Here is a 15,386-nt window from a genome sequence, read left to right on the forward strand (position 1 = left end):
ATTGACACTTTTGTCCCTGCGGGTTATGTGGACTTAGATGACTCCTGCTGTATATATGCCTGCATTGTGCGTTGGGCTTGGGACCTGCCACATAAAATGCCTTCAAATGAAACATAAAAATAGGAAGCCTCGGATAAGAACTCTTTCTATAAGGCGAATACGAAAAACATTCAACGGACTATGATTTAAAGACCATGATTTGAGGGCATGTACCTAAGCCTAAAATTTCGTTTGGTTGATGTGTTCGTCAAGGCATTAGCCGACATGACCGTCATACAGGAAGCACTACGAACGAGGCAAGGCAGATGGGAGATAGGGCTTTGCGACGCCTACTACAGTGGCCATATGAGCAAAGGGAATTCGAGCGAAGAACGTCTCGCCGCGATCCGTATTATATGCGCTTACACACCAATTGACAATGCGGACGTCAAGGACTCCTTCCAAGAAAAACTAAAAAAGACATAGGATGACTGCCACCGTCATGATGTATCCTGCTGGACAACTTCATGGATGGGCAAGGAAGAGGTATTTGGTTCTATAGTCGAAAAATTTAGCCTTCACAGTGTAACATATCCCCACAGGTTGGGGCTGATTGACTTCACCGTGGCTCGCAATATGGGCATTTTCAGTACCACATTCTAGCATAAAAAGAAACAGCAAGCTACAGGCTGTCTGCTGATCGAAGAACACGAAATTAAATCGGTCACGTCGTGATCTGTGGCAGGTATAGTGTACTGGATGTGCGCACTCTATGGGGTTCAGTGTTTTCTCACCAACTCAGTTTAATTAGCGTGGAGGTCGTCAAGCCAGTAGTTTTCTAATTTTTTGTCCTACAATATACCTTAATTAAGCTGACTGAGACAGATGCTCCTATTATTTAATTCATTGCCGGCCTTGCACCTTTCCAGCTCGTTGACGAAATTTAGTGGTGAGTATACTTTTAATAAAATTGGACTTTAAAATTCTAAAGTTTAACAACGGCCACCATTGAAGTGAGTTACGAAACATCTTTTAAGTCTGAATCAATGCAACTTACCGTTTATCACGCTGACGTTCGGCCGCATCGACTCGCAAAAAATTGAGTATTGAAGCCTCTTGTGGATTAAGGCCCAGGAATTGTTCGTTTGGTATACGCTCGGCGTTGATCAGCGACGTAATAGAGTTGAGCGAGTTCAACGAATTCAATGTGTTTACAGCATGATGAGCATTTGTGTGCGTATGATGCGTATGAGGCAGAGCTGCGTGTGGATGTTGTGGATTTTGATGCTGAAGTGGATGTTGATGTGGTGGCAGTGATGTAACAGCCACACTACCATGCAAATGTGGTTGTAGATGTTGCTGCTGCTGTAGATGCTGTTGGAGGTGATGCTGTGGATGTCGTTGAAAATGATGGTAGGAGGGATCCGTTTCAATTTGTTGGGTTGTAAGAAGGCGTGGCTATGTAAAAGATAACAAATATTGAATTTAGTGTGTGAACTAAAAATTAAGCCAACAACACATCAACTTACCCCCTTATTTGTACTATGAATTCCATCTGAACTGCTTACATTCACCTCTGCAACGCTAATTGTAGTTAAAGCCGTAACCGAATTATTGTTTTTATTATAGAGCATCATACCAGATGAATCATCTGCGCAAATCTGATCGTCACGTTCACGCTGTGGCTCTACACCCACATCATCGTCTTGCTCTTTTTTTATATTGATGCGCAAATCTTCACCGCCCTCATCGGCCACCATCGGTTCCTGCAAACTAGTTACCACATCTTGCTCACCCATAATATGCACCGGCGTTAAACAATGCTTCCCGAGCACGCCCTTCTTGCCGTGCAAGCGCTCCAATGCGTGATTGAGGCGATGCTTCTTGAATGATTTCAAATAACGAAACTGCATGCCACAGACATCGCATGTGAAGAGCTTGTCAGCCGGCAAGCGGGCGCGATGATTTTGCTCTTTATGTTTAGCATACGCCGAACGATATCGATAGGATTGACCGCATTGTTCACAAATGAATGGTTTCTCCTCGCCCGGCCCGATATGTGGATGCTGGAGTGCTGCATGCTGCTCCAATAACCACACATTCGGAAAGTGTGCATTACAAACGACACAACGTGTCTCCTCTTCGATGGACTCGCCATATAATGACGATGTCTCCGATGGGCTATTCAGCCGTTGGGATAACAATTGGTGTTGAGCCAACAGCGTTGAGGTGGGTGGTGGTGTTGATGAGGTAGAAGATGAGGAGCTTTTCTCCTTGCAGCTAGATGTATCCGTACAACCGGGTGTACTAGTCGAGAGTAAGAGTTGTGTATATGAACGAAAGCTATCGCTTACACCACCAAGCGAGGAGCTAGAGCGACGACGTTGTAGTAATTGTTCCAGTGATTCCTTGTAAAGCAGTGGTGAGCAAGCGCTACTAAGCGCGCCAATGCTTGTAGTTGTTGAGGTACCAATGCCGCTGGAGGTACCGCTACTATTGTTTGGTGTATGCACTGCACTTTCACGGCCGCTATCGCGTGCATCATCATGTGTAGTCAACTCAATAACTGCATTTTCATCGACTTCGACAGCGTGCGTTGCAGTTATAGGTGTTGTTGGTGTTGGTGTAGTGTCTCGCTTTGATTGTGTAGAAGTAGCTGATGCATGAGGTGATGGAGTGCCTTGACGACTGGACTTTTCTTTATGTTGGTGCTGTTGTTGTTGCTGCTGATGATGAAAAAAAGCAGCTGGTGATGGGTAGCGTACATTGAAGGTTTGTTGTTGCTGCTGATGATGGTTGCGTTGCTGTTGTTTGTACTGTATTTTATTATTCCGTTCAGACGCATGTTGCAGTGCTGTTTGTTGTTGGTTGTGTGGTGATGTTGTAAGCTTAATTGGACTGGCGGCGCTTGCCCGCGTATGTGGAGACGCAACACCGGCAGACACATCGGCAGTGTTGGCATGAGCATGATTTTGATGTAAATCCTTGGCAAACAAATCGCCAATGGGATTGTAACGGTGGGTAAAATCCTTCGGTGTATTTAACATATTGCGGTTTCTGCGAGGAAAAGAAATAAAAATTAATAAGTCTGTGCAGGTCAAGAGGTACTCAAATTCTTTTGTCTTACAAAAATATTTCATATAATTCTCTTACTGAGCCATCAAACCCACCAAAAACATATTTCGGTTCAAACTTATTTATTTATATTCCAATTTGAATTACTTGTGAATCCTATGATTGCCTAGTGCCAGTAGCGTAGCCAGGATTTTGCCAGGTGGGTTGAAAATATTTATATAATAGAAATAAATCTAAGGCACACAACAACTAAGATCAGCATCGGGGTGTACTTCTCATAGTCTGTACATGTGTCTCAACTGGCGACCTTTTTGAAAGTTGACTTAGGCTGCGTGCGAGTTGACCTAAATAGGGGAAAAACCTAAGTCACTGGAAACTGTCGGTAAGGCAGTGCAAAATAAAAATTTAGAATTTTTATGTGCATACTTTTCAACCTAAATTCAAATGTCAAATTTCAAAAACAAAAATATTGATTTTTCAATATTTTATATGCAAATAAATGGCTCTTGTCCATTCAATTTAAGTAAATCATAGATCATAGAGCGATGATCCCTGCTGCGATTAAGGTCCGATCAATTGTACGTGATGGTGAGCTCAAATTTATTCAAGCTGATGTTGGCGTCAAAATAATTGGATCTTCTCAAATATGGACCACAATCTGAACATGTTTGGCAACCAAGTGCACTAATTGGCCTAAAGAAGTTATTGGAGGCCCACCAACATCACAGTATTGAATTGAATATTGTGGAAAAAGTCATTGTGCATGTGCTCCACTATGTCCAGAAAAAAAGCCTTATAAAACGGAGCCCCTGCATTTTCTTGTACTGCTATCTTGGGATAGGTACTTACCGCGGACCCTAATTGACCTCTATTCTTTTTAAGCAAGAAAACGCGTCAAAATTACCAAATTTCCCGTATTGTTATTATTTTCTTAGCAGAAATAAACAAATTAGGTTTTCAAATCAACTCGCACAGTTTTGAGAGCTTTTTCCTAAATTATTGCAGTGCTGGAAAGTTCCAGTGGAATATTAGTTTAGGATACTAAAATTTAAGCGAACTCGCACCCAGCCTTAGTGGCCGTTTAGAAAATTTCGGATTGATCTTATTGCCATTTCGGAACAAAATACCATAACCATATATTCACTGTATCGAGATCATCGTAAAAAACAAACAAGCTCCGCAGGATGAATAAGTCTCTTACTTAAAATATTTCCTTTTGTGTTTGTTTGTTTAATGGTGTGTTCAATTTGTACTTATTATTAAGAATTCATGAGCTTAACACCGGCCTATAATAACTGAATATTCAATTATTATGTTTTTCTATGAGAATCTGAAAAGAAAGAAACATTTTAAATGTGCCGTTATTTTAACATTTTATATGTTTCTTTCTCTCTTTTCAGTTTCTCTTAGAAAATCATAATAATTGAATATTCAATTATTATAAGCCGGTGTTGAGCTCATGAATTCTTAATAATATTTCCTTTTGTTTCAAAGAAAACCTCGCCGGACCATTTTTAATCGTTATTTCACCAGCGAACAAACTGTCAGTGCCATGCAAATGCATCAGCCATCTTTAAAGTGAAGCTTACGCTCATGGCGCTCAATACTTTGTTCTTATGGCCATGGTGCTACAGAAATCTATGTTATATCAACAGACTTCACTGCTACTCTAATGTTCACTAAAATCCGTTATTTTAACAGTTTCCATTGGTATTATTAGGGTGGCAGTAAAAATTGTTAACTTAACAAAAGTGTGGCTTACGTTTGATGTCATCTTTTTTGTTGATTTGACTTTTGAGCAGTCGATTCAAAATGAAAAGTTTTTGTGAAGTTGATTTTACAGCTTTTTGCGATGGATGGAATAAAAATTGGCAGAAATTTCGTTTGAATTGACAGGTAATTGATTTGATTGTACTTTCAGTGTACACTCAAACAATTCTTTACCGGTCTGTACTAATTGCTCCTTTTTATTTGACTGAACAAAAATAGAGCGGAAATAATAAAAAGTAACTTTGCCATATGCTAACTTTTTAATAGGTGCAAGTACGAAATAATATAATTGACCTTTTGGCGTCTTCAGAAAATACGAGGCGACTTCATGACCATTTAGAAAAACAGAATAGACATAATGTCAATATCGTTGATACCATTTGAAATTTGACTTTCTCGTCATAACTTCAATTGACCTAGTGTGGTCATAATGTCAATTGACATTAATGCCGTTGACTTTATGTCACCCCTCTTGAGAGATTTAGTACGAATTTCTTATCCAATTCACGTCATTCTACTTCTTTTAAACTTTAAAATTGTTGGAACGCGATCTAAGTACATGTTTTATGAAGCAGATGCATTTTCACTGAAAAGCTTTGTATAGCGTAAATTCAGTGTTTGCCAAACCCATGTATGTAGTACTCCTATGGTGCTACTAAAGGCTGGAATACTCACGGACATTAGAATGTCGATATATTGATATTTAAATGTTTTGGTTTTTGTATTCAATAATCGAATGTACCTAAATTTAAATTTTGTCTTGTCACATTTATATGAGTGTGAGTATTATATATATGGCCAAACCATTGTGACCCCACTTTGAATTTTTTTTACTAGAAAAACGTTTTCCTAAAGATGTTGATGAGACGGTCGTACAAGCTAAACGGACCACAAATTCGGATTCTCTGCGAAAAATACGAAAACATAGCCTATACCGAATTCCTGAAACCGCCAGAGGCTGGATCTATGACATATCCACCATTTTGCTTTTCGATAGCACTATGTTTGGTTATGACCTCTAAATATTTGTTATTGGTTACACTTACTTTAAAGCTTCCTCGGCCAGCCAAGTCTGATGTCGCAGCATGCCCAAAATTCTGGACGGATCAATATCGAATAAACTCAGGCCGAACGGTGTAAATGGAAAAGTGAACGGCGTTGGACAGTGAGTGGCAGCGAGTGCGGCGCTAGATCCGTTTCCCATAGCGTTGAAGGGTGAACCAAAATGACGAAAAAGCTGCGGCGAAAATAAGCAGAGGAAAAAGGAAAAGATATTGCCAAAAATTAGTCTAGAATTATACTTTTGATTTATTTAATTGCATAAACTAAGTGAAGGCATGCGAATCGAAATAAGAAAAATAGTTTTTTTTTGTATTTAAATTTTCTTATTGATTCGAATTAACTGGTCGAATTAATTAATTTGCGTTTGTTTTTTATTAAAAATAAGATATATTAGTATGTAATTTATAAACTCCAAAATAAAATTATATAAACTAAAATTAAACTAAGGATTTAAAAAAAATAAAAAAAAACATTAAAAAGTAAAACAAGAAACATTTAAAGATATGTATTTAAGTGAAATAGCTTACCGTGTTTGCATAGCCGACAGATTTACATAAAACATTTAGATTTGAAAACATTTAATAGGCACACATTTTAAGAAATACATTTACATAAAAATTTTATATAGTTAAGTAAAAAAACATGCCATTAAAGTTTTATTTACTTATTAATATTGGTGGTGGATTAAAACACTGAAACTGGAACAGAAACAATTTCGACATACTACTACATCATGATAGAAGTAAAACTTTATTTTCTAAGAAATCTATGCATATTATATTTTTTTTATGTATTGATTATATTTTTTTTTGCATTTAATTATAGATGAATGTTCCTACACAAATTTTTTTATTAATTTTACAAAACTCCATCCTGGTGCATTGGATATAAGCTCGATCCTGCATTATTCAACACTAGCTGATTTAGATGAGTAGATTGATTACCAAGCGATCACCAGTATGACTTAACCTGAGTGCAGAGTGGCTCCTATATGCAATGCTCGGCCTAAGCGATATTTTTTTTCATATGTTTCAGAAGCTTGAAACGTTTCGGACAATCTGACAACTTTTACAATTTTCGACCAGAAATAATATTCATAGTTTGGTATATTTATATTATAGCAACGCTTCTCGCTTCCACTCTGTCATCAGCCTAAATTTTTTTTGTAGCAAATTTAACTGGTGCTATAAGGATTGATTACATTGCCGATGGCGGCTGCAAGCAGTATCTGTCAACTTCTTTTTGCGCATGTTCTTATGAGGGTTGTTATTTTCGGCGACACAAAGCAGTAGAACAATCAGTCACGAATGCCGTTGTCACTAGATTACATCTATTTCTGGCAAACGGCAGAGAGTCGTCTTTTATTAATGTCAAAAAACGCGTTTTATGCAATGTTGCACAACGCCAGCAAAGCTTCGAATACAAACGAAATTTTTTTGTAATAGTATGTGTGTGCAAGGAGAATTATTAAACATACTATTCACGTAAGAGATGCTTACTGCTTGAAGTACAAGCGCAAACTGATTGACTGCTTGCTTTGCTGGATCTCCGTCGCTGCGCTCACACGACATGTAGATGACCGCCGAATAGTTTTCCGAAGTTCTGAAAAGCTCTCGTGTGCACCATTGGTTTAATGTAATCAAAAAGCCAACGCTTGACTGCATGGGTCGTCAGCCTTCGTTTAACAGTGTGTGTAGCCACCGTCGTGAATGCCATAGATTAGATTGATACGAATCTTTTGTTTATGCTCTCATATTTTCGCTCTCACGAGGGATTTATCTTCTAGTTGTTGCTGGCAACAATCACAGATAAATCCCTCGCGCCAGCTGAAGCGGGTACCAGAACAAAAAATGTGCCAGCCAATACGAAAAACGTGCCAAAAATTTTGGTAAACTTTAGTTTGACCTACAATTGTAGAATAGCGTTCAAAAATTATGGGAAAAAGGATAAAAATACTTGTTTTAGTGTAAGTATTATTAGTTCGAAGGCGGAGGGTAAATATTATTTCCCATTCAAAAGTTATCACTAAAAACAGGTTTTGTAAATATGAACTCCCTATGCAACTAGTCCATTTTGATCACAGAACCTGGAACGCCAGACATGTAGGATAGGCCCTATCCATTAAATAATGTTAACTTTTATATCATAGGTCCGATTTACTGAAATTTCAAAAGAATATATGGTTTTCACTGCGAGTTAAATGCGTTACAATATTTGACTAATTAATTTAATCGAAATGATAGTTTTACTTAGATTTGTTTATATTTAACTCTAACTAGTCGTATTATTGTAAAATAACTTTAAGGAAATAAATATTTTACGACTATCATTTTATTAAATGATTGAAACTATAATCGCCGAAATGTATGTCAAAAATCCCCATTTTCAGATCTATTCATTTTTGTTTGGAGTGGCATCATTGATAAATTTTATAAAAAATGTGCATTTTGACAGCGCTCTCTCGAAACAAAGAGTTGCAAATCCATTCATCTATGGTGAATGCAATCAGACCTTTAAAAACCCAAGACACACTTTTTCACAAACGATTACGAAATTTAACCGCGCTTTATAGAACTTAGATGTCGGAATCAGCTGTTGCTCTAAGAATCATTATCTCTTCATTGTGTTCCATCGTAGGTCAATGTGGCGATATTTCGATGAAAGCACTATTGTCTTGCTAGCAGTTACTTGGCAATCCATACAGTATATGCTGAAGCCTATTTCATAAAACTTCAAATTTTGTAACACAAGTGGATTTGTTTTTAATTTGTTTTCTTTTCAGAAGAAATTTACTTGTATTACAAAACTTGTAGGTTATTGGTAACACTTCTAAATAGTGCTTTTCCGACATCGCTCTGTACTCGATAATAGTTGTCCTTTATGGGATCGGGAGAAGTAATCGATGCCAAAAAAGTATCGAGGGCAAGTACTTGACACCTACTGATATATAATACGAGTTGATTTTTCGCGAAGGCAGAGGTGACACTCGGTCAATGTAGGGTCCAGAAGAGGTGCCACAAACACCTACTGAATAAATTTTCTTAACTGACTTAATGGTTTTGTTTACTTACTAAACGGGTAAACATAGTAATGTGTCGACTTCGTATTTTTAATCCTGGAATGAGTGCGCTCAATTTGCGGTGCTCCACATAAATTGAACAATAGCCTTCAATTTCTTACCTCTATAAATTTAGAAGGTGCACAAGTCACGCAGATCTCAGATTCAGTACGCCCAACAACTTGTCGATATCTAAGTCTGGTAAAATTTACAGACTACTTTTGTTGTTGTGGCCGGAGTATTGGAAAATTATAGGACTGTGGTATTCTGTAAAATTTATCTACCCAATTTTATTGCTCATCTGCCATTAATTTTTGATAAAAATCAAAAAGTGGGAAAACTTTATGTCGCAGGATGTAGCGACAGCATAAGCCGACAAAATTAAAAAAAAAAGTCCAGACTCAGAAAAGATGTAAAACTTTTCGAAAGGAATTCGAAATTCTGATTAAACGAGGATCAGAATTTTGAATTCAATTTTTTATTAGGGTTATTTTTTCCAGATATTCTTACATAAATGTATGAAACCCACATTTCGGCTGCATTCAATGCGTAATTTCGCCACGAAGACTAATTTTCATTACAAATCTATAAACTGATTGAAAAAAGTATCCTTATTTCCTTTATATCCAAATAAAAACATACCATTGATTAATTTTGTAATTTTTATTTGTTTTAATTTTTTTAAGTTTTATAATTTTCATGTTATTATTTTTTAGCATACCAGCTGTATGTTTTTAAATTTGTAGTGACTTTTAGTTTTTATGTGTGTTTGTGTAATAGTGTATGCAATAAATAATTTAATTATTATTTTTTGTTTGTTATGAATATTCATTCCCATTTTATACACCGCAACTTACATTTAAAAAAATTGTTTAACGCCAATTACTCACATCATTTTAACGGTCCACACATTTGATTTGTGTATTTAAATGTCTTTTTATGTAGTGGTAATATTTATTTTAAATTTCTTATGCGAATTGGCTTTATCGTATGTATATGTATGTACATATGTACTTTGTGAGTATATAAAGAATTTTTCAGTTTTTATTGCTGTGGAAAAATGTTGTCGCTACTAAGCATTTGTTTAAACGTATGCAGTATGCATGTTTGTTTGCATGTATGTATGTGAGTACATATGTTTGTAGTTAATGTTCCTGCGTCGCATTTTTTCAGTTACTCAATAAGTATCCCTAAGGATAAGTAAAGAGTTATTTTGTTTTTGTTGTGCTTACATTTTAGTTTGTAAACTAAAAATTTATCAACAATTTCAGTCATTTTTACCCACTGTAATTGTCTTTTTGCTAATTCTTTTTCTCTGCACTCAAATAATTTCGTCACATTTTTGTTTGCTTTTTAAAAATCGAATTTATTTTTAATATTTTTTTTTTTTTTAAAGTAATAATAGTCAGTAATAATAATAATAATGAGTAATGATATATTTTTGTATTTTTTCATTTATTTTGTTTTGTAATCCGAATATTGGTTTATTTCTTTTTTACAACTATGATATGCATTTTTTTGTTTTCTGTAGTATATTTTCCTGTTTTTGTTGTTTTTCGCTTTTTAAATATTAGAATTTTGCATTTTACGAGTTACGGCATTTTGTGCTTTGCATCTGCATGTATTTGTTCTTTTGTCACCTATGTATATATGTTGAGTTTGTTTCCCTTGCTAAGTTAGGGGCTTATTGGCCTAAAAATATGTTAAGAAATTTCTATTTTGTTATTTTTAACCAGTTTTTACAGTTTTTATGGCTTTATTTTGCAACTGATAAAAGTGTTGGATATATATTTTTTAAAAATATTTTTAGCATTTTTTGTCTTCTGTCATGCGCTAGTCTATACTATTTATTTAAGTAAAATTTTTTGATGTATGTGCACAACTTTTGTCTTAATTTTTACTTTTTCAAAATTTTGTGGCCCGATGTCTAATTTAAGGTGATTTTTTTTAATATTTAGCGCGAAAATGAGTCGAGCAAACAGCCAGTCTACTTATAATCTTTTTAAAATAATCATGTATATATGTATGTATTTAAAATTTTAACCTTCCGAAATTTGTATGCGTGTATGTGTTTATGTATATGTATGGTGTTTAATAAAATCTTTTTTTATTATTTTTATTTTTAGCTAAATACTTATTGAAATAAAATGTACACTTTTTTCGGGCTTTTCTTTTTGCACATAAACTTTTTTTAATAATTCTTTTTTTCATTTTAATGAATACAAATTTTGTTTTTAGGGCAGATAAATTTTCACGTTCACATGAGAAAATTACCCATAAAAAGGTAAATAAAAAAAAATTAATTGAAAATTTAGTAAGTGAATTCACTTCACATTGCTTTCGAACTAAAAGCTTAAATCGAAAAAATAATGAATTGAATAAAAGGAAAATAGAAAATGTTTGAAAATTTTAATCAAAACAGCATTGAATATTGACAAAAACGGTTAAAAAATACATGGTTGCTTGTGGGCTTTACCTGGAACCCTCTCGAAACGACAATACATACAGGGAAATTTTTGAAGGCAGAGGAAATTAATGAACTATAAGGTCCAATTTCTATATAGAAATAAAATTGATTCCAGCTAGGGCGTTATTAAAAAATTTAAAATTTTGCAGCAACATTTTTTAAAAATATTTTTTACATAGCTTTTTCGATATACATAAAGCATAAGCAAGAAATAGCCTTAAAATGTAACAAAAATCTGAAACATTTTGAAATTGTTTTCCATGGCGCCCGAGCAGAAACCAAGTATTTTTAACTATAACAGGGCGTGAACTTAAAAACTATGGATTACGTCATCAATGCTTATTTGTTTGTTTGTACGTATTTTGCAAGGCGAATTCTGTAAAAGGAGTTGTTATTCCAGCTGTGGATTGTTTCTTCTTGATTATTTTCCATAAAACGCCTTGTAGAACAATATATCTGTTTATCGAAATCAATGCAAATTTTCTTTTGACTTGAAATTTTTCTGCACGACGAATCAATTGAATTCGCTTTGCCATCATCTTGTTTGGATTCGCCATGGCATTTTGTAAGCTACAAAACCAGGGACGTGAATCAGATGGAAAATGTGATCGCTTAGGTTGAGAACTTCGAACCGTTTTTGCATTTTTGCATTGGCTCATTAAAGTGGGTTTTGAGCTCTTGAAAATGCTCCTTCTTACGCGATAGCTATTTTCTGGGAGATAGACTAAGAACAAATAAAAAACAGAAAAAAAACGTGGGTGTAACGGATAGATTGGGGGAGACAAAAAGCTAGTGGAACGATAAACGAAGTAAAAAAAAAATGATTTCACCTTATAGCGCTAAACAAAGTTATAAATGGAGAAAGGCGCTTTGTGCAACCCAGGCGTTAAGGTGCTCTAATTAGTCTAAGGTCCAACTTAGCAACGATCTTCAGCCATGTACTTATTAAATGAAATAAACGTTATATGCCATTTCCCATGTAAGAAAATATTTGGTTGCACTTGGCTTACCTAAAAATATTCTGGAAAGGGTATATTTTTATTACTTTTCAACAATGAATTTCTTAACTATTAACCGGTGTTCAGATCATTAATTTTTCAAAACTTATTTAAAAACAAGTAAGGAAAGTTAAGTTCGGGTGTAACCGAACATTACATACTCAGTTGAGAGCTATGGTGACAACATAAGGGAAAATAACCATGTAGGAAAATGAACCGAGGGAAACCCTTGAATGTGTTTGTATGACATGTGTATCAAATGAAAGGCATTAAAGAGTATTTTATGAGGGAGTGGGCCATAGTTCTATAGGTGGACGCCATTTAGGGATATATCCATAAAGGTGGATCAGGGTTGACTCTAGAATGCGTTTGTACGATATGGGTATCAAATTAAAGGTGTTAATGAGTATTTTAAAAGGGAGTAATCCTTAGTTCCATAGGTGGACGCCGTTTCGAGATATCGCCATAAAGGTGGACCAGGGCTGACCCTAGAATTTGTTTGTTCAATATGGGTATCAAAAGAAAGGTGTTAATAAGTATTTTAAAAGGGAGTAATCCTTAGTCCCATAGGTGGACGCCGTTTCGAGATATCGCCATAAAGGTGGACCAGAGGTGACCCTAGAATTTGTTTGTATAATATGGGCATCAAACGAAAGGTGTTAATGAGTATTTTAGAAGGGAGTGGGCCTTAGTTCTATAGGTGGACGCCGTTTCGAAATATCGCCATAAAGGTGGACCAGGGGTGACTCTAGAATGTGTTTGTACGATATGGGTATCAAATTAAAGGTATTAATGAGGGTTTTAAAAGGGAGTGGTGGTTGTTGTATAGGTGGTCGCATTTTCGAAATATCGCCATAAAGGTGGACCAGGGGTGACTCTAGAATTTGTTTGTACAATATGGGTATCAAAAGAAAGGTGTTAATGAGTATCTTAAAAGGGAGTAATCCTTAGTTCCATAGGTGGACGCCGTTTCGAGATATCGCCATAAAGGTGGCCAGGGGTGACTCTAGAATTCGTTTGTGCAATATGGGTATCAAACGAAAGGAGCTAATGAGTATTTTAAAAGGGAGTGGGCCTTACTTCTATAGGTGGGCGCCTTTTCGAGGTATCGCAATAAAGGTGGACCAGGGGTGACTCTAGACTTTGTTAGTACGATATGGGTATCAAGTTAAAGGTACTAATGAGAGTTTTAAAAGGGAGTGGTGGTAGTTGTATATGTGAAGGCGTTTTCCAGATATCGACCAAAATGTGGACCAGGGTGACCCAGAACATCATCTGTTGGATACCGCTAATTTATTTATATATGTAATACCTGCCAAGATTTTAAGGGTTTTTTATTTCGCCCTGCAGAACTTTTTCATTTTCTTCTACTTAATATGGTAGGTGTCACAACCATTTTATAAAGTTTTTTCTAAAGTTATATTTCGCTTCAATAAAACAATCCAATTACCTTACCATGTTTAATTCCTTTTTTCGTATTTGGTATAGAATTATGGCATTTTTTTCATTTTTCGTAATTTTCGATATCGAAAAAGTGGGCGTGGTCATAGTCGGATTTCGTTCATTTTTCATACCAAGATAAAGTGAGTTCAAGTAAGCACGTGAACTAAGTTCATTAAAGATATGTCGATTTTTGCTCAAGTTATCGTGTTAACGGCCATGCGGAAGGACAGACGGACGACTGTGTATAAAAACTGGGCGTGGCATCAACCGATTTCGCCCATTTTCACAGGATAGAGTTAACGTCATAAAATCTATGTCCCTACCAAATTTCAAAAGGATTGGTTAATTTTTGTTCGACTTATGGCGTTAAAAGTATCCTAGACTAATTAAATGAAAAATGGCGGGGCCACGCCCATTTTGAAAATTTCTTTTATTTTAGTATTTTATTGCACTATAGCATTACTGGAGTTGAATGTTGACATAATTAACTTACATACTGTAAAGATTTTAAATTTTTTGTTAAAATTTTACTTTAAAAGATTTTTTTTTTAAAAGTGGGCGTGGTCCTTCTCCGATTTTGCTAATTTTTATTAAGCATACATATAGTAGTAGGAGTAACGTTCCTGCCAAATTTCATCATGATATCTTCAACGACTGCCAAATTACAGCTTGCAAAATTTTAAATTACCTTCTTTTAAAAGTGGGCGGTGCCACGCCCATTGTCCAAAATTTTACTAATTTTCTATTCTGCGTCATAAGTTCAACTCATCTACCAAGTTTCGTCGCTTTATCTCTCTTTTGTAATGAATTATCGCAATTTTTCGGTTTTTCGAAATTTTCGATATCGAAAAAGTGGGCGTGGTTATAGTCCGATATCGTTCATTTTCAATAGCGATCTGAGGTGAGTGCTCAGGAACCTACATACCGAATTTCATCAAGATACCTCAAAATTTACTCAAGTTATCGTGTTAACGGACGGACGGACGGACGGACGGACATGGCTCAATCAAATTTTTTTTCGATCCTAATTATTTTGATATATGGAAGTCTATATCTATCTCGATTCCTTTATATATGTACAACCAACCGTTATCCAATCAAACTTAATATACTCTGTGAGCTCTGCTCAACTGAGTATAATAAAACAAACCAATAAAGATACAAACACATTTGTTTTATGCGTACATTAAACATTGGTCAAATTCTCTTAAGAAATTATTTTATGCACAGTTTTGTTTAAGTCTGGCAGCCCAATATATAAAATAAAAATAAATGTAAGGCGCGATAACCTCCGAAGAGATCTAAGGCCGAGCTTCTCTTCCAATTTGCGTCGTGCTCCTCTTGATTCTTCCCTACAAATTGGCCGGACGGGACCTACATGTTTTATGCCGACTCCGAACGGCATCTGCAAGGCATTTCATGACTGAGAGCTTTTCATGGCAGAAATACAATCGGAGCGCTTGCCAGACACTGCCGAGGGGCGACCCCGCTTAGAAAAATTTTCTTCTAATTGAAAAATCTTATTTCTAAAATT

The 15,386-nt window shown here is 35.6% G+C and overlaps 1 protein-coding gene across 17 annotated transcripts in view; it reads right to left on the reverse strand.

Annotated features, from left to right (window-relative positions):
- The window catches only part of LOC137250593 (uncharacterized), an 856,443-nt gene that overhangs the window by 21,012 nt on the left and 820,045 nt on the right, over positions 1–15,386 (reverse strand). For all 17 annotated transcript variants that reach the window (XM_067783685.1, XM_067783688.1, XM_067783681.1 and 14 more), the window contains 3 exons: positions 5,871–6,061; positions 1,509–3,036; positions 1,037–1,437 (listed from right to left, as the gene is read on the reverse strand). In XM_067783685.1, coding sequence (XP_067639786.1) covers positions 1,037–1,437; positions 1,509–3,036; positions 5,871–6,061 — 2,120 coding nt within the window. The remainder of the gene's footprint in view (positions 1–1,036; positions 1,438–1,508; positions 3,037–5,870; positions 6,062–15,386) is intronic.

This window comes from Eurosta solidaginis, chromosome 4 (assembly GCF_040869045.1).
Source record: "Eurosta solidaginis isolate ZX-2024a chromosome 4, ASM4086904v1, whole genome shotgun sequence".
Lineage (NCBI taxonomy): Eukaryota > Metazoa > Arthropoda > Insecta > Diptera > Tephritidae > Eurosta > Eurosta solidaginis.